The sequence below is a fragment of the Phaethon lepturus genome, unplaced genomic scaffold (assembly GCF_000687285.1).
Source record: "Phaethon lepturus isolate BGI_N335 unplaced genomic scaffold, ASM68728v1 scaffold3740, whole genome shotgun sequence".
Lineage (NCBI taxonomy): Eukaryota > Metazoa > Chordata > Aves > Phaethontiformes > Phaethontidae > Phaethon > Phaethon lepturus.
This window is the reverse complement of record NW_010512438.1, coordinates 25,513-47,666: the sequence shown is the minus strand read 5'-3', so window position 1 is coordinate 47,666 and position 22,154 is coordinate 25,513. Positions and strand designations below refer to the sequence as shown.

Genomic DNA, 22,154 nt, shown 5'->3' with positions numbered 1-22,154 from the left:
ACCCAGCATCAAAGCTGCAGGGCCCTGCGGCTGCTGCAGCCCTGCCTGCACGGCTCCGGGCTGTCGGGAGGGTGGGGCAGTGCGCCTTAAATACCCATGGCCCTGCGCCTGTGGGACACCCTGTGTGTACCAGGGAAGGAACCGGGCTGACATGGGACTTGCTCTGCCTCTGAGGAAACGCAAAGGAATCGATGCCTATACCTAGATCTTGTGTGAATTGGATATAAATCTGTATTATCTTCAGCTTTCAAACCAGCCTCCCGCTGATGTTTTTTATGGCACAGCTGTTTCAGTTGGGAAACAACGGCGTTTTCTGGCCCGAGGAGAAGCCGTGCTCTTTCCTCATGCCTGAGCATGCTGCCTAGCCCAAGGACGTGGTGCAGGGTCCCCTTTGCTCTTCAGCTGGAGATGGTTTTTGTTCGCTGCTTTTCTGGCAGGGCCCATTGCACGTAAATGACCATCCATTTGGAATACACCTTGGGCATTTTTATCTGGGTTTCTGGGAGCTTGGAAGCACACTTTTCTGCCTATCTGCTAGGATTTTGACATGAAGCTGTTTATTTGAGGTATAGAAATGGGAATCTCATCTTCACAAGTCACCCTGGAATTTTCCTCCAAAGATCAGTGAAAGCAATCATTAATATGGGGCATCATTTATAGCTCTGTGCAGAATAATCCTCCAGGCTCTCTGGCAGCTATGAATTGGAAAACAATAAAGACCATTACTAGAGGGTTCTTTTTTTTAAAAAACATGCATGTTCTTTGATACATTGTGTAGCTCTCAGAAAAGAGGGAACAAATTAAAAATGGCTCTCAGCAAATGCATGCAGCACCATTCCAAATCCCGAAACTTTTATTTTTTAACTTTTTCCATGCCCTGACATATTCCCTGAGTGGTGCCAATAAAATTAGAGACCTTTGCTAATGAGCTCTGCAAAGTTTCCTCTGGGGAAACAGCAACCATAAACAAATGTTTTAAAAAAAACCCCTCTGCCGATGGCTCCCGAGTCCAAGGCTGCAGCGGCTGCGCCGGGGCAGCTTGGCTCGGCCAAATGTATGAGCCCCGTGCCCACCGAGCGGGGACTCACCCTGGCTCTGCCAGTGCCACCATCCTCTGAGCACTTCTGGAGGCTCATTCACTGCTTGCTGCCTAGATTTTCTCAGTTCATTTTGAAATGCAGTCAAAATATGCTGAAAACTGCAGGGGTGCAAATTCGACCTTATTGCACAGCCTCACAGCCCTTCTGTCCAGATCCCCATGCATTTTGCTGCACATGGTGGTACCATTAGCCGAGTTTTTGGGACTGTGCTGCCACGGCTGTTCCTGCAGCTTCTGGCCAGCCAGGCTCAGGCTGGATACTGCAGGTGCATGGCCCTGACCATGTTTGAGCCCTGCTACAGCTATTGGTGGTTAGGGTTTAAATTAACCTTATACACCTAAACAGCTTTTAAAATGTGATCTCTGGTAAGAAAGTGGAACAGTAAATCTGTGTGGCTACTTGAGGGTCCCTACCTGGCTGTAATAAAACATGCTCATGGTCAGTTTGGCATCCTGATATTCACTCAAAAAGTAGGTGTGATGAATGACAGCAGGAGGGGTTGCATCACAGAGCATTTGGAAGGGCACCTCAGCCTGTTTGAAACAAGCTCTTTGAATGGAGTCCCCTGTTGAGATTCATTCTCTTCTTTGAAAGCCCTAATATCCCCAAAACAGCACCTATCCATGCTTGAAGGAAAAGCTAATGAGTTTCAAAGAGGAAAAGGGGCAGAATACAAAAGGCAGCCTTTATTTTCTGGCTGGTTGGTCAATTTGTTTTCCTCTTACTAGACTTTGCTACAGTTTCCTTGAATCCTGATAGACAGCATCTTTGCAACACTTCTTAAAAGCACCTTTTTTTTCTTAACATTGTAATTACCATCACCAGCTTGGCTTTCTGGAGCCAAAAGCAATTAATGTTAGCTTTGTTTCTCTCTCCCTTTCTTCCTCTCCCAGGCTTTGCATTGGTAGGGCTCTCTGGGCAGCCCTTGTTCCCTTGGCCTCCCTTTCTGCCCTCCTTCCATCCAACAGCTCCTAAACCATCCTCGATGTTCCCACCAGGCCCAGACTAGGGAGAAACTCCCAAGAACAATACTGAGGTGTGTTTCTGCTTCTTTGTGCTTTAAATGCTTCTAAGTCTTCTGGTTTTAAATTGCCTTTCCCAGGAGCAGCACGTTTTTTCTGTAGTATCACTCCATCTGCAGCCAGCCAACATGATGAGCAGGTTGGAGCATGGTCCTACCAAGCCAAGTGCTTTGGCCCAGAGTTAAACTCCATCCATGAGCCTCTGGCTTTCCCTAGCAGCCCTGGCTCACTAAGTCGAGCTCAGGACCAGGACAGCCAAAAAAGGAGAATCATCCCCCACAGATCCCAGGCTGAGCACGAGGGTGCAGATGTAGATGCCTCAGCAAGAATCATTGCTTACCTCGCACAAGCTGATGAGGAAGGCTACCAAAATTACTGCCAAGAGCGGGTCAGCCTCAGAGCAAGCAGGAGTCCATGTGCTTGGAGACATTCATAGCTCAGAGGCCAACCGTACGGAGGAGGAGGGAGGCACGGATGTGGGATTTCCCCAGGCCCTGTGCCTGCCCCTGCCATGGGCTCACAGGCCAGCCAGCGTCCCTGTCATGGCCAGAGTTCCCAGCTCCCCAGCAGCTCCCAGGCACAGGGAAAGCCCTGCTACAGGCACACCCTATGCAAAGACAGGTTTGGCACTGGGAGAGGATGGAGCATTTCCAGAGCAGATGAAATCTTCCAAGACCTTGAGCTGCCAGCTTGAAGAAGCCTACGCATTTTGCAAGTTTTTAGAGTCTTAGAACTTAGTCTAATTTAAGCAAATTTTTATGGGGTTGGCACATCCTAAGCACTGGAGAAATCCTTCTGCTAAGTTTCATCCTCTGCAGCAAAGCATAAGGAAGAGAGAATTACTCAATATGGTGTTTGGGAAAAAAAATATTTGCATGGGCAAAGCAGCATATTTTTTCCCCTGAAGCCAAGTATTCAGTGGTGAAGATGGTGGGGCTTTTCATAGCACTCTCAGCAGTGGCCACTCCACATGGAAAGTTTCTGTCTGGATGGCTAAATCCTGGCAAAGTATCAAGCAAGTGAAGCAGACTCTAAAACAGTGGAAAGTCATGGGCAAGTCTAATGACAAGCGCTTTGACATGCTCTGCCTTTAACTCAAAGACCTTAGGGCACCAGGGATCCGGATGAGCATGTGTAAGATATGAGGATCAGCTGGAGAAATGGTGTCTGGGAACTTTTCCTTCTTGTTGTATGAACTAAGGGTTGCAGAGGGATGGAAACCAGCTGCCAGGCTCTGGGGTTTGCGTCGGAATTGCCGCTTCCGTGTAACGTCAGCAGTTTCCAGCATGACAGCAACGCGCAGCTGGAGCTGGGGCAGCCCCTGTGCAGCCCCTGACATGGGGTGTGCAACCTGTGGGGCTTGAGAGAGCCCTGTCTTTGCAAACAATCTGGTGGGCTTTGGCTTCTCACTTTGTCACAGGAGCAAATCCAGCATGTGTGTGTCCATGGGGCTCTGCAGTACAATTTTCCATCTGGCATATATATCCACCAGTCCTCTGAGCTTATAGACGGGGACTGGAGCTGCTGAGCTGGCCACAAAGGGGAGTAATTTTTAGCCCCACATATAGCTGGATTTAGCTTACTCCTACAGGGAGGTCTCCTCTGATGGTCTGAACACAAAAAGACAGGTCTAGACTGAGGGCACCAAATGCTGTGTCTTGCTGCCATAAATGGGGCTGACACATGGCTGAGGTCTCTGTGGGCAGGGACTTTTCTGTACTGCTATTTTTAAATGCTCGTTGCCTTCTTCACCCAGGTGCATGTAAAACAAAATGTGGACTTTTTCCCCCAGAAAGAGGAGAAAAGCTGCTGGCCAAGCTCAAGCCCATCGCAGGGACCCTGCCCAGCTAGTAAGGCAGAAAACAGTCACAAAGCACTTGAGTGCTCTTCCACGCTCACGTTTCTCTTGGCCACTTGGTTCCTCTTATTTGAGCTTTGTTTAAACAATCTCCTTGGTAACTGGAGACAGAAGCAGAATTTTTTCATCCTCGTCATAGGACTGGTTTCCTGCCTATCTCAGCACTGGGAAGGATCCTTAGCAAATATGCATTTGCTTTTTTGCTCACACCACAGGCTTTAATTCCATGTATCACTGGGGAGACCTGGTTTCTCTTTCAAAGGGGTTTTATACACAGAGTTTCAGTTAAGAGGGCCATATTTCATAGTTTAATTTATTTGGCAGTAAACAGACAGCATGTCAGTCACACAGTGTGAGTTCTTGAAATTGCCCACATGCTCCTGACCTTGAGTGTGTCCAGCAGCAGGGAAACCCCACTGGAGTGGCCCTTGTTGGGATGTTGCAGCCACCAGGGTGGCGAAACCCTTCATCAGGGACAGCGAATATTTCCTTGCTGCGGCAGCACCCTCCACCCAGGTACCACAGCCCCACACATCTTCTAGCACCCACCTCTGCTGGAACAGAGCAGCCCAAGGACATTAGGGTCCTCTGGTCTTCTTGGGGCAGTGTCAGAAAGGTCTCTGCAAGGGGATGGACATTAATTGCTAGCAGCTCCTGAAGACCTGGAGGTGTTTGAAAAGGCAGGGAAAAAATCCCATCTCAGCTCTCAGTTGGCGTGCTTTTTTCCTCTGCCCTCTGGAGAGGCAACTTGTTGGAAAGGAAGGGAGAAGAAAAAAAATAAAATTAAAACAACTTCCCAAACTGTCTGAAGGCTTGGCTGTGTTTCCAGCCAGGTGAGGTAGAATCAGCTCCTGCACTTACTCCCTCTTTCTGAAAACAAGTGGTGTCCAGAGACACAAATTTCAGAGGCAGACAAGCTTTCCCCGTTGCTCTGCCATGTTTGGAGCCAAGCCCTGGGGCCAAGTTTGTCCCCTCCCTGTAATGTCTTGCTGGGCTCGGGGCAGAGTGGAACCCCGCTGTTGGTGCTCAACCCCAGCACATGCTCTTTCTTGGCCAGAGCCATCCCCAAAGGATGGAAATGGCACTGTGAAAACACCAAGCAGCACCTGTAGTGCAGAACTTAGAGTTGAGATTTTGGGGTCATTTATTGACTTCATGCTCCAAACTGTTTAAGGCAGCATTGCTGTAGCAGCAGCCCCTCTCTGGGGGTGGCTGGGGAGCACTTTACAGGGCATATTCTGAGTTTGCTGGCCTTATCCCTGGGTAGCTCTGCATCGCCTCCCTCACAGGGCTTGCCTTGTGGCATAGCGACGGCATTGCATGGCACTGGGGTGTAGGCTCACAGCTTGGATTACAGTCTTCAGAAATGAGCATCCCTGACACTTCAAGCCTGTGTAATGACAGCATTTCATACGCTGGTACCCAGAGGCTTCATGTTTTTTATACAGTCAGGTAACCCCTGATATTGGTCCAGCAAGGGTGACTTGCCAAATGGAGTCTGGACCAGGAGTGAACTCTGCAACCAGTCATTTAAATTGCTAAAATGTGAGCATTGCATTTGAACCTCCCTTGACAGGAGATTACTTGCAACTTCTTCTAATAAAAGCTGTGTAACACTTAGCGACAAGTTCATAAAAGATCAAAAGGCTTTTCTGTAGCTTAGGAGTCCATTAGCATCAGCAGGGCCCCAGCAGGGAGAGCAGGTAGGATGTTTGCTGTGTGCTGCACTCGCAAATACAGATCACATCTGCACACATGCACACACCGTGTGTTGAGGCAGATGTCATTTTGTTCAGCAGCTTGACTGCAACTTGTGTGCATGTGTGTGTGCATGCACACGTGTTTTGCCAAGTTGGCACAGAAGCTGTTGAGAGCAGCAGGGCATGCCAGTGTGAGCACCGCAGCACAAAATCATTCAGTCACAGGTACTTTCTGAGTCTTGCAGTCAGTCACTTGCATCACTAGGCAAAAGATGATAAATGTAGTGATGGTGAAGTGCTTATTTCTGCAACACCATCAGGAGGCCTTGATCCAGCATTTGGGTCACCACTCCAAGAGTTTTGGGGAGTGTCTTGAAAAGAGGTGGCTGATCTTTGGGGCCAGACAGCAAATAACAGGAGTCAGATGTAACTCTGACTGAGCATGGAGTTAAAATGAAGCTGGATACTGCTCCCAAAAGGGAGCCTGCACATTCGATATTGATGTTTGCCCTTTGAATTTCTGTGGCATGCCCTCTGCTGTTGCTGAGCTTCCCTTCGTCCTCTCCTTCTTTTCCCACGTACATCTGAATTTCCATCAGCAGAGCTACCTGCCAGCAGCCCTGGCAGAGTGGTAGGGCACAACTGAGACCCCTTGTCCAGTGTCTTCCCAGACAATAAGGGAAAATCTCCCTTGCCCTGAAACCCAGGCAAGTGGGATTTGAAATGTGCCTTCCCAGGGAGGGAAGCACTGCAATGATTGATACAAAATCTTGCTGCAGTGGTGGCACTGGCGCAGCTGATGCACAGCGGGTGTATTTTGGGCTTCCTTGAATCCCAATTCCTGATGCCATGCTGTTAGACTAGGACCTATTATTTCACATGGTCCCCACCATTTTGTTTAGTCGGCTTTAATTCAGCAAAGTTTGCTAAATGATTTACGGGGCTGCAGAAATGTCCTCTCTGCTAGCAGTTGCTCATTGAAATTCATTTTGGGGAGTGCCTGAGCCACTTCAACAAGAGTGATGTCTCCTGTTTGAGGACCATTGTCATGGCAACAATGCCAGGTGCACACAGGGAAGAGCAACTCATATTTATTTGAAAGGTTAGAGCAATTATTGTCGTAAGGGGGGACCTGGCTGTAAAGAAAAGCCGCATGCGTATTTGGGCGCATAGAAAAGCAAGAAGAACTTGGATGAGTTTCTAGTTCCTTTCCTTGGGGAAAATGTGTATGAGGACAATCAGGGAGACAGATGAGTGTTTGACCCAAAGGTCCTCTCCCACCCAAAGCCTTTCATAATTTTATTCCTCACCATGTTTGTTTTCCACTTCAAGTTTTCTAGTGGGGATTTCAAATCCAGCCTTGATCCCTTCTCAGGTCAGCACACATCTTTTCCCTGCAACATGCCACCCCCATCAAGCAGCTCCCTGTGAACTGGTGCAAATCTTGCTGATGGAGCATGATGAAACATTGGAGCTGAGTTTCTATCTATCTATCTATCTATCATCTCCTTCATTACCTGCCTGCATTAACCACAGATCTGACTAAGCAACCAGGTACAAGGAGAAAGTCCCAGAAAGGCAGAATGGGAGGAAATGCCAGATTTTGGCTCTGAGCCCTGCAGGCTTAGAAATGGGATTTGCAGGGTTTTATACTGAGGAAGATTTTGGGCTGGGCTGAACCCTTGGGTGGTCAACCCTTTGCTTGCAGTGTAGGCTGAAATTTTAGGAACTAATGGCAGTTTTTAGTTGGCATGGGCAGGGTGTGCAAAGCCAGGGAAGAAGTTATTTCTGCTCTGTCAGCTTTCACAGGTGCTTTAAGCAATTGCTGCTGGGGGTGTTTTTGATCAAATTCTCATCAAATGTGTTTTCCCTCTGAGTCGTTGTCACTTGCATTGCACTGTTTGTGCATGCTGTCCTTGGAGATCCAGATCTTGATCTAGATGGAGTCTCTTCTATCTGATCCCATGATCCTGCCTCCAGCAGGCACTCTGGGAGCTTTAAGGACTGTGGATCACCAGCACTAGACATGCATGGCAATGGGATTGGGAAAGAACAGCAGAGCATTGTTTTGTCCTGGTGTTACCACATCCAGAGCCAAGGGGAAGGGGGAGGCCGCACCTCCAGCTGTCCTGAGACAGTGAAACATTTAAGCATGACCAAGGGCTCAGGCTCTGTTTTGAGGTAGATGAACAGAGTGCCATGCATCTTTGCCTAGCTGGCCCCTTGCAAAATGTGACATCATCAGACAATGAAGAAGTGCATTAGCCAGAGTGCAAAAGTCACAGCCAGATCAGAGCAAACATTGAGGATTCCATAGAAAAACATTTCTGGTCTGACGAATCCTTCCCAAATATGATCTTCCTAAGAAGAGAGTCAAGCAGCATTCAGTCTAGCATGTGAAATCATCTTACCTGGCAATCGCCACTCCTGAAGTGTTTTCTGAGGCACTGAGCATTAGCTGTGCCTGCCATCTCCCAGCTATTCAAGCAGCAACAGCTCTCAGTCCTCCTCATCTCTGCAAACCACCTCCCACGTCTTGTATCTCCACAAGACCAAGGAAGAACAGGCTGGATCCTTTTCCGGGATTTTCCTGGTAGTGGTGCTCTGGAGGAGGCCAGCGTTATGTATTTGAGCTGTATGTTGACATTTAAACTCAATGCATCCTGAGGCCAGGCCAGCAGTTGGAAATGACAACAGTAGCCGTGGAAATGACAACACAGCCCTGTGGTCTTACAAAGATTGATTCAACAAGCCTTGAGAGGTGGATAAAGAGAAAAGAGAAAGAGGTGGATAACAGCAGTCAGATGAGTTTCAGCTCCAGAGGTGGGGGGAGGATAGAGGGACTGGTTCCCCCTCCCTTTGTTTGAGGTGCCTAGGCTAGTGTGCTCGATCGCCATTGTAGTAGGCATTGGACTGTGCAGCCCCATGCAGATCTGGGCTGCTGGACCAGTAAACCAAGCTGCCACATCAGATCAGCTCACATCCACATTTCCCAAAGCACGCATCAGGCTTAGCTTCAGGCAGGTTTTCCTTTGCCTTCCATGTTACGTTTGCAGCATGCTTCAGGCACAATTTTCATTAAGTACAGACATTTAATGTCAGCAAGTCTTGGTTCTGCAACAGACCCTGCATGGGTGACTCATGGGACACCTTAAAAAGATGGGATCCCATCAGCAGAGACAGAAAACCTAATGAACCCTCTTATCTGTCAAAGACCACTGGGTAACAGCTAAAATAATGTGTGACACAAGGTTATTCACATAATCTGGCCCACTTCTGTGCATCTTCTGCCACTCCGGAAAGGTGCATCCCTGAGATGGCTGACCAGGCATTGCGTTGCCCTCTCACATATCCCCCACCAGGCGCATGTCCCCTGCATCTGGGACAAATGCTTCCACCACAGACCTGGGTGTCTCTCTGCATGCAAGGCTGTCACCTCCTCACCATCAGGTGCAATTTTGTTGTCAACTGGTGGAAGAAAAGCCTAATCTGCTCCTTTTCCTTTCCAGCAACAAGATAACTTCCCTCCTTGAGTAGCTGTCAAAAATTTGAGCAATAAAGTTACTAAGTGCATAAAAGGACTCCCTACTGCCCCCGTCAGAAGAGTTGTGTGCTGCAGAGGCAGACATGGGAGCAGCTAGGTCTCTTTGCATCTCTAACAGTAGGGACAGGGCCTTGAGCCCGTGCAGCCTCCAGGGAGGCTCACCAAGCAGGTAAGGACAGCCAGGGAGATGTAGTGAAGGCAGGGATGGGGCGTGAAAGAGCTGCCTTGCTCTTGGTGATTGGCTCCAGCCATGCCCTGGGGTCTGGTCTAGGCTCCTCACTGTAGCCATGGCCAGTTTGCATGGTGGTGCCCAGCCCTGATGATGATTTGTGAGCTTTCTCCCCTACAGCACCTGGTCCCTACCTGCCCAGTGCTTGGCGGCTGGGGTGTCAGGGCTGGCAGCACCAGGCTTAGGCAACAGAACTCCACTCCCGGCAGCCTACCCTGGATGTTGTAACTATGAATCTGTACTTGAAAGTCCTCCAAGCTATTCAAGTAGTTCTCCTGGGTGATTAGTGGAAGCCGGATGGGTGGCAAGATGCATAATTCACATTGTTCACGCTATTGATTCAGGAATAAGTGTGTCTGTTCAGGCAGCAACAGCATGCTATGTTCTTACAGGCAAGCTAGTTACTGACTGCTATAGAAGTTGGTCGGTTGTGTTTAGAGAGGATCATTTTCCTGGCCCATTACTGGCTATGTGCAGTACTTCTTAGCTATTCCAGCTCCAGCTTGTGGGTGATATGGGCACAATGATGCTTTCTTAGCTGCGAGATCTCTGATCTAGGTGCACAGTAGGGTTGAGATGGGCAAGGTCTCTGAATTGAAAGGTCCTTGGATTAGGTAGTCTCTGGTCCAACCTATTCTCAGAGGACCAACATCAAACCGAAAGCAAGTTGCTCGGGCAAGCTTTGGACATTTCCAAGGATGGAGGTAGCTGGCCTCATTCTCACCAGGAAAAAAAAAAGAAAATAAAGCAGTGTTAAAAAGGCATGACTACAGCTCTGAAAGAGAGCTAAGAGATGCATCATGCAGCAATGAAAACCACCTTTCACCATGCTGAATCTGAGCAGCAGTAGGAAGTGAGTGCTGGACTTGACACATCTCTGCTCCTGGAGATGCCCTGTCAAGAAGTGCCCTGGAGGATATTCCCTGTCCCCCAGCAAGTCCTGCCTGGATCTCTCTGGAGCTCATTGCTGATGCCCTGGAAACAGCAAGCTCCCTTGGTCCTTGCAGTGCTGGTCACTTGACCAAGTCACGAGAGGGGTTTCTGCCATTTCATGTAACTAAGCAGGATTTTTGCAAGTATATTGAGAATTTCCACTGGTGCACCATGACTGTGCAGATATTCAGGTTCCAAATGAATGCAAAGGTCCATGTAGGTTGTCACCAGTCATTCCTGGTGCCATCTGATCCCATAAGAGAGATAAGGCTAGTGGAGGTGGGAGAGCTGGGTGTCCCAGCTCCTTACACCTCTGCCCAGTGCTGCTCCCATCTTCTCATGTGGCCTTGGACAAAAACATACTTGTAGAGAAATATTCCTCTGGTGATCTCTGTTCTGCTCCTGTCACCCTGTGCTAGACTGTGCTAGTTTATTACATATGTACCTGTCCCTGTACGTGCATGATAATGCTCACAGGGTGCCTTCCCCAGCTGGCATTTTTCTCCAAGCATTAGCTCTCTTCTTGCCCTGCCTTTGTCGTTGTACAAAGCAGGTTTGCTTGCCCATTGACAGGGGACATTCAGCCTTGTCCTGCTAGCATCATACCCCTGCTGGGGTCACTTGCAGGCAGGCATGTGGTTGCTCTCTTCCCCTTTCCAGACATGTGCCCAGAAAACACATGTGGGCTGGCATGCTTGTGCCAAGTACACATCACCTCCTAAGAGCAGCTATTTGCTCTCCATGACACTGAGCTGACATTAGCAATCACATTGCTCTCCCTGGCACGTGGGATACTGCAAATGCCAAAAGCTTACCGAAGCTCAAAAGGAAATGGGAGAAATTTGCAGAGCATAGCTAAATACATAGAAACCTGGTCTGGGCAGGAAACCCCTCAGACACAGATATCTGGGGGTTCGGAGAGCATCAGCTGGTAATACTGCAGTTGGTAATACTGCAGTTGGTAATATGTCCATTCTGTTCTTATATCCTCCTACTCTAACGTGCTCTTGGCAGTTGTCGGGAGAAGAGGCTGTGCTGGCTGGCCATTGGGTCTGATTGAGGATAGTAGTTCTTCCCTTGGTACACCATCCTTAGAGCTTCACCAGCCAACAGGACTTTTCCATGGGCTACTGTAACTAAGGGTTGTGTGTGAATGCTCGGTTAAAAGATCTTTGCAGTTTGAAAGAAATAGTATGGTTTGAAACAAAAACTAAATCCTGATGGAGAGCACTGGACTTGAGCAAAGGCAGAGATTTGTACACTGTGTTCATGAAGATACCATCCTTCTCTTGTTGCTGCTGGGTGTCAGCAAGAGGAGAAGAGCTGGAGCTGCAATTCTGCAAGATTTGTTTTATTCTTTGATTTCCAGTACATGGAAATGAGATGAAACTCATTCCCTCAGCAACTGCCTTGGCTACAGACTCAGGGAAGAGCAATTTCTGGTACAGAAATGCAGACAGTTGGATGCACTATGGATGTCCTCAGCCTTCATGTTAGAGCAGGGCTCTCTTAGCTCAGGCAAAATGGACTCAACACCAATGGAAGGAAAACCCCAGCAGCAGTGGTGGTTTGTTGCAAACTTGCCCCATGGTGTCACTGGGGCTCCCTGCAGTTGGCAGGGAGGAAGGCAGGAGGTGTGCCAAGCCTGGTGGTTTAGGCCAACACACAGCCTGGCTTGGCAGAGGGACCTCTACCTCCATGTACTGAAATCTGTTGGAGAGATGGTCCAGAAATTGCTCTTTTCCACCTGCAGTGTGACTGAGGGAAGAGGCAAGCAAAAAATATTCCATCTGTTTCAAGGGCTGTGGTGTTGCACACTCATGGGATCTTGAGTGTTTGTCTTAAATACCCAGCTCCTGGAGACGTTATATTATGGCAGAAACACCACTTTCGTCCCCAGATCAAAGCTCCTTCTAGACCTTTGTGAGGATCTGAGGGACAACTTGGAAACACTATCTAAGCTAGATTGACCCCAGATTCACATGAGGTGAAGAAAACATGTAATGGCTTAGAGGCTGCGTTAATCTTCTGGTTTAACCTTCTGTATTTTTCCCTCTGCCTTGTGGATTTGGGACTCCTGGTTAGTGGCCCTGCAGTGACTCAGCAGTAGGGGTTTCAGGGCGCTATCCCTTTTGTTTTCTGTTTACACAAGCACTATGATGTCTTGTGCTGAAAGAGCCCCTTGAGGCACAGGAGAGAGATATTTTAAATGTAAATTTCATCACGTACTTGCACTGTTGGGACTTTGGGTCTTGGCATACTTTGTCCCACTGTGTCCAGCCAGGGAAACCAAGGAGCAGACGTCCCATCTGCTGTACTCAGCACTGCAGCCCACATTGCTCCGTGAGCCTCAGCAAGCTGTCCTGGCTCTGCCAGGTGCTCCTGGTCTGCCTGGTTCACACCATGTATTGTAATGCAAGAAAATCAGACTTGCACAGCAACATGTACCTCTGAAAAAGCGGGCTGCAGGCAGCAGGCTTGCAAAACAGCAGCAGGAGTACAGGACTAGGTGAGGCCACCGTGAACATGGGCTGCACAGGCAGCCCCACACTAGCTCGATGCTGCTCACATCATCACAGCCCATGCTATGCAGCAAATTATACCCAGGAGAGGAATGAGAAGCAGAGACCATGTCAGAGGGTCCAGCAAGGGTAAGGCGTCATTAGTGCACATCCCAGATTGCTGTAGAAAGCAGTCCTTACTCTAACACAGGATAAATTGTGCTGTTGCCTGATCCTCCTCCACTGATCAAACCCTACCGCATGGCCATATGCATGTAGGACCCTGCGGAGGGGCTTTGCAGCAGGCAAAAGGCAGTGCGATGGAGATCAGGCATGCTCTAAGAATACCCTGTGTTATTTTCACATACTTGCCGTTTCTCAAACAGATGTGATCAAACACCATTGGGAGGAAATCCTTTTCTCCAGGATTACAGTCTCATCCCAGGGACAAATTTGCCTCAGCAATTCTTGCTGATTGGAGATTCATCTAGAGTGGCAAGTCTAGAGATTTGCCATTTGTTCCTCCCACCCTTTTTCCCAACAACCTTGTACAGCAGAAACAGCAGCAGTGCACACGTCTACCCAAGACAGAGCACTTGCTCGCACTGTAGAAACATCACTTGGAAAACTGCATGATAGCAGCACCTGCTGGCAGTGGCACTTTAAGCCCTGAGGCTGCACTATTCAAGGTAGTCCTATTGGTGTTGGGTCTAAGCATCAGGAACAGCTTTCTTAATTGGCACCCAGCTTTTTTCTTGTGAGAGAGGATTATTTTGTGGGGCTTTGAGGAATGCCACAGCAAGCCAGAGCACACCCATAGGAAGTTTATGTCTTGAGACCTCTGCTGCCCTCAGAATTTATGAAGGCAGCTTTTTTAATTAACTTTCCTGAGAAAGGCTTTTTTTCATGCATGGGGGTAAGATGCAGTGTACGTTTCAATGGGAGTTGTCAGGAAAATTATTGATTTTCTTAGTAATATTTTTGAAATTGTGCCATTCTCAGACCCTCTGATAGCTTGGCTGAGAGTATTTTTGCATCCTTCATTAGTTTTTTAATACATGATAATTTCCCCTAACTCATCAATGCAAAGCAAGATCAGCTGCATGTTCGGTAACCATTTTTCCTATGTGTGAACCTCTTGCAGCAATTACTATAAACAGAACAAATTATTACAGTTATTCATTATAAAATACAATTACACTGAGCTGTGCTGCATTGTTACACTTTTCACAGCCACCGCTTGCTCTTGAGTAAATGGTTTCATTATAAGCATGAAGGGCAAACTTAATACACTTCTGACTCATAGCAAACAGCACAAGAAATCGTCCTGGCTGTTCCTCCAAGTGCTTGGCGGTGTTTGCTCTGGATGAGAATAAAATGTCGACTCTGCTGCCAAATACTTGTCAGCTTAACAGAGGGGCTCTGGGTGGCAGTACCGACGTGCAAGGAGGAGAGAAAGCCAGAAATTACGGCAGTGTGGCCTGAATTTCACTCCCCTAGAGCGTGGCTTTCTTCCATGTTTATGGGTTTTCAGTGCTGGGACCTGCCAGGAACAGCAGATCCTTCTTGATCATATATTAGGGCAGCCTGGGGGCTGCTCTGACTCGTGCTGGCTGCCTGGAAAGTGCAGAGGAGCGGAGCCGAGGACGGGACAAGAGGCGTTTCTTTGAAGGATGGGACAGACAGGCTTGGGGAGGGGGAGAGCGACTGGGAAGCTTGTTTAAGCAAGAGCATTCACAGGAGGGCAGTGCCATCAAGTGTGGGGGAAAAGCAAACCCAGACAGGAGGTTGGCAGCAAGCAGAAGGCCGCAGACAGTCACTGCATTGCATCTTTATTTCTTGTTGTTATTGCCTTCCTAATTCTTGTCTGGGACAAGGTCAGAGCCAGGAGGAGGTCCCGACCCAGCAGCAATGTATGCGTACACGACAGCGAGCACGGTGCTCTGGGAAGGAGCAGGGGCAGCTGCATTTCTTCCCCCATCTTGTCGTTGCAAGGGCTTTGCATTGTAGGGCAGAACACAGTTGTCCCTTCCCATGCAATAGCCCCTCGTACCCCAGGTACCTCTTCTGGTGAGAGCTTTTGGCTGTGTGTTTCTGGGCTACTTACATGAGTTCCTGAAAAGAGCTGAAAAACTTCTTCCCGTGCTAATTTTTCCCCCTAGTAAATCACTTGTTCGCTCAGTTTTCACTCTGTTGGGTGCCCCAAGGAGCAAATCTCTCTGCTGATAGCCACAGCCTCCTGTGAGGCTTTCGCCCTTCGTGGTGCACGCTTTGTGGCTGTCCGCTGAGCAAGGGCTCTACCTTCGGACCTGCCCTGCTGATCCTTGCAGGGGCAAATTCAGCAACCCCAGGCCATGTGAGAAGACAGACTTGCTGCACGACTCTCAAACAGAAGAGAACCAAGCCTTCAGGGCTTGGGGAAGGATGTGCTGCTTGCAAAGGAAAATAAAAAAGTCAAATCTTACCATCAGTGAAGCTTTTCTTCACCCTGCCCTAAGCAGAAAGACCATCTTTCACTTATGTTCCCTCCACAGAAAAAGTTCTCTCTCCAGCACCCTTTCAGGCTTGTAAATTGGAGCCTCCAGAGCCCAAACTGATCATGATGTTGTGCATGAATCTGCTGTGCCTGGTGAGACAGACCCCTTCCATGCACAGGGGCTGGTTTAAGTGGTGTATCATGCTTTCAGGGGCTTTGTCTGTGCTCATTCCCAGGCCTCATGCCCCCAGGAGCCTCTGTAGTGTGTGCAAGCTGTCAAGGGGCTGTTCTGCATCCTGGATTTTTGGAAGTGGACGTGTCTTGCTGCCCCCAGGCCAAGGCACCTCTGGGGGAGGCTGGTCCAGGCTGTGGAAGGATGGCACCCTGTGAACTGCTGGTGCTCTGACCCTGTGGTCCATGCTTATCCTGAGGCAAACTCAGCCCATCGGCTCCTGCCCTTTGCTTTTGGCTGCGCTGCCCCTCCAACTTGTGCTACCAAACCCACTATTTTCTGTCCACAGCCCCCTTCTCCTTCCATTTCCACCTTCCTCCTCCTCACCCTGTCTTCCCTCCTCCCTTGTCCACCCTTACTCTTGAATCTCTATTTCTTCTTCTCTGTTCCAGCAAAACGATATCAATCAAGGTGATAGATGATGAGGAGTATGAGAAAAACAAGACCTTCTACCTAGAGATCGGGGAGCCCCAGCTGGTGGAGATGAGTGAGAAGAAAGGTGGGGGACGTGCTCCGGGGCTGAGCCCAGCCTGTGTGTCCCTGTCTGGCTCACTCACGCCTGGCACCTGCAACACTGAGCTCGCATCCCCAATGCCTATGGAAAAGGGCAGGAGCCAGGACACTTCCCGTCACCCCTGAACTCAGCCTTTCCCCAGCCCACCAAGGTCCAACCCCAGCTGGGTGGTGAGGATGCTCCTGCCCTTCCCCATACGCCCCAGGAGACATGTGCAGCTGCTTCCCCACATCCAACCATCTCCGGCACCACGGCACCCGGGCAGACGTAAACTGCATGCGTGTGTGATGCCAATCATGTGTTTGCCTTTGTCTTGTGTTCCCACAGGAAATTCATTACCCTTAGAGTACTTGACCGTGAGGAGTATGAGAAAGAGTGCAGTTTCTTCCTTGTGCTTGGGGACCCGGTGTGGCTACGACGAGGAGTAAAAGGTGTGAGAGTAAAACCAGACCAGCTCTCGAGACGCTGCCGTCCGCTTTCTCTGTGTCTCCCTACTCTCACACTCCTTTCTCCTTGCACTTTGGCTCCCGGCCATTTTGCCCTCCCTCCTTCGAAGCTTGGCCACTGCACCTTTTTGCTCTGTTTTCTTTCCTCTTTCATTTCTGGAGGACTCTGTCTTGCTCATGAGGGCCCCCCAGGAGTAAAGCATGCTCCCAGGAGGGCCCCAGAGTACCTGGGCAGGGGATGATGAGCAGTGCCAGCCCCCACAGACATTTTGGAAGCGCTCCCCTGCCATGTCGCAGCTGCACCTTCATTTAATTGAGTAGAAAATTCAGTCTCAAGAAGTAAAAAGAAGACACTGCATCATTTTTATTGGAAGATAAAATAGCCTTGGCTTGAAATAAAATGCATGGCCAGAGCAGTAATTTTGGCCTTTTTATGCTGGCACTAGGATCTGAAAGTAGCTGAGAATCACACATAAGCAGGTAATACCATAAGATGTAATCAGTCTGGGAGAAATCAGGTTATAGTTTCATGGCTCTGCACTGGCTAATAGCTTCTCATAGGAATAATAAAAACAATTTCCTCTTTCGTCACATTTCTAAACTGACTGCAAACCTTCCCAAAAAGACAGAGTTCGCTTATTTGTACATGCATTTTTTTCTGCTAGGAAATTAAGTGAAAATTAATGGTAACAGCTAATTCTGTGCACTATTGGTGACTGAGCAAGAAGCAGTTTCAGAGTTACTTACGGTAATTAGTTGTCCTACAACAGACCCTTATTAAAGCCTTTGTAAAAAAAATGGCAGCAGCATTTAGTTTGTCTGCCTTGGAGCTGCTTTCTAATTTCTGGGACATAAGCTCTGCCTTCAGCAGGCATGGGGTTGTAATATATTATTTGTTCAGGACAGAGAGGGCCCCCAGCAGTCCCTGCACTGGGAACTCTGCTGCTGTATTTCAGCCTAAAACCATATCCAGCAGCAATGCCACATTCCCCTTCAGCGCAGGTACCATCTAAGTCAGCTGCATGATCCCCTCCATCAGGTTTCCTGCTGCTTTATGTGACTGCCTAACAGAAGAAGGGCTAAAAAATCAGACACACTGTCATGGCCCAGGCTCTGCAGGTGATACTTTTATCACTAAATGGTGCCGGTGGCATCTATGGAGCATAGGCAGTGTTGCCAGGATAAAGTGACACATGGACAACTCAACTTGGTGGCTCTGGCTTTGCCCAGCTTCACAGGGACCAGCGTGGGCTCAGCCTTGCAATTCCCCCAAAAGCGAACATGCTTTCCAGGCCCCAGGTTTGAGAATCATGGTACCAACTCACGAGATCAGCTGAAACTTTTAATTAAAAATGAAAGGAAAAGGAAAAAAGTTCCCCATCTTCCTGCTCACAAAAATAACAGAGGAAACTGAGGGAAGCTCAGCTTTGCAAAGTCACTAGCTGGAAGGCAAGCCAAGACTTTAAAGGGTGCTATTTGCTGCTTTGGCCATGCAATGATTTTTTTTTAACTCAGTTTTTGTTCTTGGTTTTGTACAAGAGGCAGAGAGGCGGGGTGAGCTGTGTGCTCAGCATCCTGGAGACGAGAGCATCTCTGAAATGTCACCGTTGGGCCATGTAGCTATGGTGGGGTCCACACCTCTGGGGCCAGAGACCCACCAGTGCACTAAGGGAGAGGCTTTTTCTTTTGTTTTGGAGACCTAAAATGTTGAGCGAACAAGATGCTTGAGCCAAGCCTTGCCACAGACTTTTCTTCTCTTATTGTATATGCCAGAAATACAAGCTGTCTGCTGGAGCTATTGCTCCCCATGAGGCAGCTGGAGGAGGTCAAGGCCAGTAGCCGCTGCACATGGGATGTCTTGTGTCCTCCCCGGGGCAGAACTGCCTCCGAGACCAATGGAAGATCTTGCACATACAATTCAAAGGGGAAAAATGAATTTTTGGATTGTGTCTTTTAATCCCATATCCACCCAATGTTTGCAATGGTTTTTATTTTAAATCCATAGTCCCATGAAATGTTTCTGTTCCTTTATTTTCAGTGCCTTTCTCTCAACAATAATGGTATCCTGCAGCTTTACAGATCTGAAATCTCTGCCCTGGGATCTGGAGTCTTTCTGTGGATATCCCTTTTGATTTCATTATTCATTTACTTTTCTTCTTCTGTGTTTGTCTCTGTCTGTCTCCTTCACAGCCCTGTTGTTGAATGAGCTTGGTAAGCGCGCATTCGTTTTTCTTTTCCATTTTTCCAGTTTGTCTGCGTATTTTTGGAAGACAGTTGATTTTCTTTGACTTCTTCTTTGCTCACAACATTCTCTTGTAGGGTGGTCAGCACTATTTAAGTAAGCTCAGGTATCTAATGCCACATCTTTCCTTGGAGTAGAGCCCCAAAGTCACTAATGTTAATGAGCAGTAACCTGCTGTGGTGAGGAGCATTTTTCAGAAGTGGTGTTGTTACAGCCATAGTAAACCCGCCAACACCCTGAGTTACAAACCTGTGCCGTGCAAACTAACCCATTGCCTCTTACACTGGCATGGCAGAAACAGCAGAAACAGCCTGGTGACTTAGGGATGTTTGTGGCTGGACAGGAATGTTGGCCAATCCTTTTTGAAGAAATTATGCAAATTTTGCCTCCGGTCTTGGGGAGATTTAGAGCCCACCCAGCGTCTGAATTTCCTTGCTGGCCATTCCCAGAATAGAGTGGCTGGGAAGGGAAGTAAAGCCACCCTCATTCCCCGAAGCACCCCCAGCCCCAGGGCAGGCTCACACTGATTTTACCCACGCCACAGCATGTACTAGATACTGGGAGGTGGCAGCTTGCAGATGTGGGTTGAAAAGCCTGTGTTCAGGTCTCCCCACACTACCCCTGGGATGTGTGTCAGCGAGGACCCCCTATGTCCACAGTCCCCGGCCATGGGGCAGGGAAGGACCACCATGTCCCTGTGGGCTGCAGGGTGCCCATCTTGCTGTGCCGATGCTAATCCTCTCTCTCTCTCTCTCTCTCTCTCATTTTTGGTTTCATCTAGGTGGCTTCACCATCACAGGTATGGATTTCTGCTCTCTCCCTACCCTCCCTTCCTTCCTCTTAATGGCCATATGCTCACCCCGCTCTTTCTTCTTGGTTTCCTCTTTGCTTTTGTTCTGTCCTGGAGGGAAACTCTGGAAGGGTAAGAAGGTGCCATGCCACGGCCCTGCTGCCACGGCCGGTCACGCTAACACTGTGTCCTCTCACAGAGTGCTCTGCCTGCCACACACATCTAACCCCCACCTCGGGGAGGGTGAGCTGTCACCCCTGAAGCAAAGCCTCTCTCCATCTCTTGGAGCAGGGGGAGCTTCTCCACTTGGTCCAGCTTCCGCTCCCGGCTGCCCACACAGGAGGTGTGCACAGGACTCTGCGCAGCATGGGGAGCCTGTCCTCACTCCCCAGGCAGCAGCCAGGGTGCCCGAGCACTGTGGGAGGTGCAGGACCCCATGGCTGCTTCAGGCACAGAGGTCCTGCCCTTCCCACCAGCGAGACCCAGCAGCAGGGTTGCCTCATCCGTCATTAGCCAGCCGAGCATCTGTCATTAGGCCAAGCACTGCAGGGGGAGAAAGTCCCAGGTCCTGCACATTGCAGAGCAGCCCCTCAGGAGCCCTGGAGACAATACTTCAGACTAACGAGGCTCTGGCCATGAGGCCAGTCCCTCAGGCTTGCAAGAGGAGAAGGGCTTTCCCGCAGCGTGGTGCCGCCTGTGCAGACAAGGGGCAGCTGGCAAGGGAGCAACACTAACCCTGTGTGAAGTAGGACTAGAGTTCACTAACCTCATGGCAGCAGTTTGCACGGGGCATAGTCCCTCCTGCTGATCTCCTGCCGATCACTTTGATAGGCAAACCTGTCTTCAGGAAGGTCCAGACTAGAGATCATCCTCTTCCTTGCTCCGTGGTCACCATCCAAGGTACCCGCAGTGTGACACCCGAGCGCCATGGCGGTCTAACACGGACTGAGTGAGGTGTTTGCCTACTGACAGTTTAACTCCTGTCTTCAGTGAATCCAGCCCTTTTTAGCCCTGATGTCTTTCTGCTCATCCCTGGGGTGGACTCTAAGGGAGCTCAGTGGGGGTCTGTGCAGGGACAGAGACAAAAGCCATGCTGCCTGGGGTCCCCGTGCCCCAAAGGGTGCATGGATGCCAGTGGTGCTGACCTGCTCCATTGTTCCTGTAGTCTCTCCACTACCTTCTCTCTCAGGGTTTGGGGCCAGGCCATGCCCTGTGGATGGCTCCTCACGCCTGTGAGGCCCAGCACTATTTCCTCCAGCCCCACCATTGCAGCAGGATTTTCATGCTCTCTGGCTGCCAGCTCCCTCCTCAAGGTAAAGCCCTGATCAGAAGGAGGCAGATTCAAGATTTCATGCCTGTCTCAGCCCTGGGCCTGCTGGCAACTGTCTCTGGAAGGCTGATGGAAATGCCATGACCATGCCCCGATGCAGACCTGGAGAGCTGGGAAATGGAGCAGCCTTAGTGATGATCTGTCCCCTCCCAGCATCCCTATGGGAGAGGCAGCAGGTACCAGGCGATAAGCTATTCCCCAGTTCTCAGGGTGAACTGGACTCCTTCTGAGGTTGGATGAGTTGCAGACCTCTTGCTAACATTTCCCAGCAAAACTACCTTGTCTATTGCTCCATGACCTCCTCCTCCTCAGCTACTCTGTCGCTCATGCTCCCACCCAAAGGCTTCCTGATCCCCGCCTCTGACAGTGAGCCAGCTCCAGAGAGTGACCAGCCAGGCCTGGCTCACCAACAGGCTCTTTGCTTTGCAGAGGAAAATGAAGAAAAGCAGCCACTGACCAGCAAGGAGGAGGAAGATAGCGTCGAATTGCGGAGATGGGGCGCCCAGTCCTTGGGGAGCACACCAAGCTCGAAGTCATCATTGAGGAATCCTATGAGTTCAAGGTACTGTCCACATCCCCTGTCCCTGTTCTTCCCCTCCAGCTGGGGACCTTCCTTTTGGGTTTGCACAGCATTGGCAAGCACATGTTAATGGCATCGCAGCAAAGCGAGGCAGCTCCTGGCATCACAAGGTCTCAGAGCAGGACCAAGGGACGCTTTGAAAGGTGGCTGAGCCAAGGCATGATGAAAGGGTGAGGGTCATTCCAGTGAGATGGCGGTGAGTTAAAATACTCATCCTCACTCTGTCCATTAGCCCACAGCCACGGTCCTTGGAGGATGATCCCAGACATTCTGTCCCAGCCGCAGACTGTGATTATTATTATTATACAAGCACATCAATCTGGTGAGCCTAAGAGCTGTCTGGGCTCCAAAATGCTGCAGGTTGCTTTAGAATTCTCACAGTGATGTGCTACACCCAGGTCCTACTTACAGGCAGTCCTGGGTGAGCTCCAAGCCTGGGACTCCCAGCACAAAGGACTGATACCCTAAATGAGAGTAATGGTTGTGAAGCCAAGCTGCCATGAATGCGTGTGCCAGACCAAGAGCTGAAAACTGGCCATTTCATTATCTTTTCAATTTTTCTGTAGTATAAAAAATAACAGACCACCCTTACTGTGTTGCAGTGGTGGCTGCCTCCCTCCCGTGGTTTTGCTTCCCGCCATCAGTGTGCATCTGAGG

The 22,154-nt window shown here is 49.4% G+C and overlaps 1 protein-coding gene across 1 annotated transcript in view; it reads left to right on the top strand.

The window, feature by feature from the left end:
- The window catches only part of LOC104620626 (sodium/calcium exchanger 1-like), a 105,772-nt gene that overhangs the window by 73,109 nt on the left and 10,509 nt on the right, over nt 1-22,154 (top strand). The window contains 7 exon segments of the mRNA XM_010286911.1: nt 15,988-16,094; nt 18,746-18,766; nt 19,579-19,596; nt 19,705-19,719; nt 20,419-20,487; nt 21,347-21,393; nt 21,396-21,479. Coding sequence (XP_010285213.1) covers nt 15,988-16,094; nt 18,746-18,766; nt 19,579-19,596; nt 19,705-19,719; nt 20,419-20,487; nt 21,347-21,393; nt 21,396-21,479 — 361 coding nt within the window.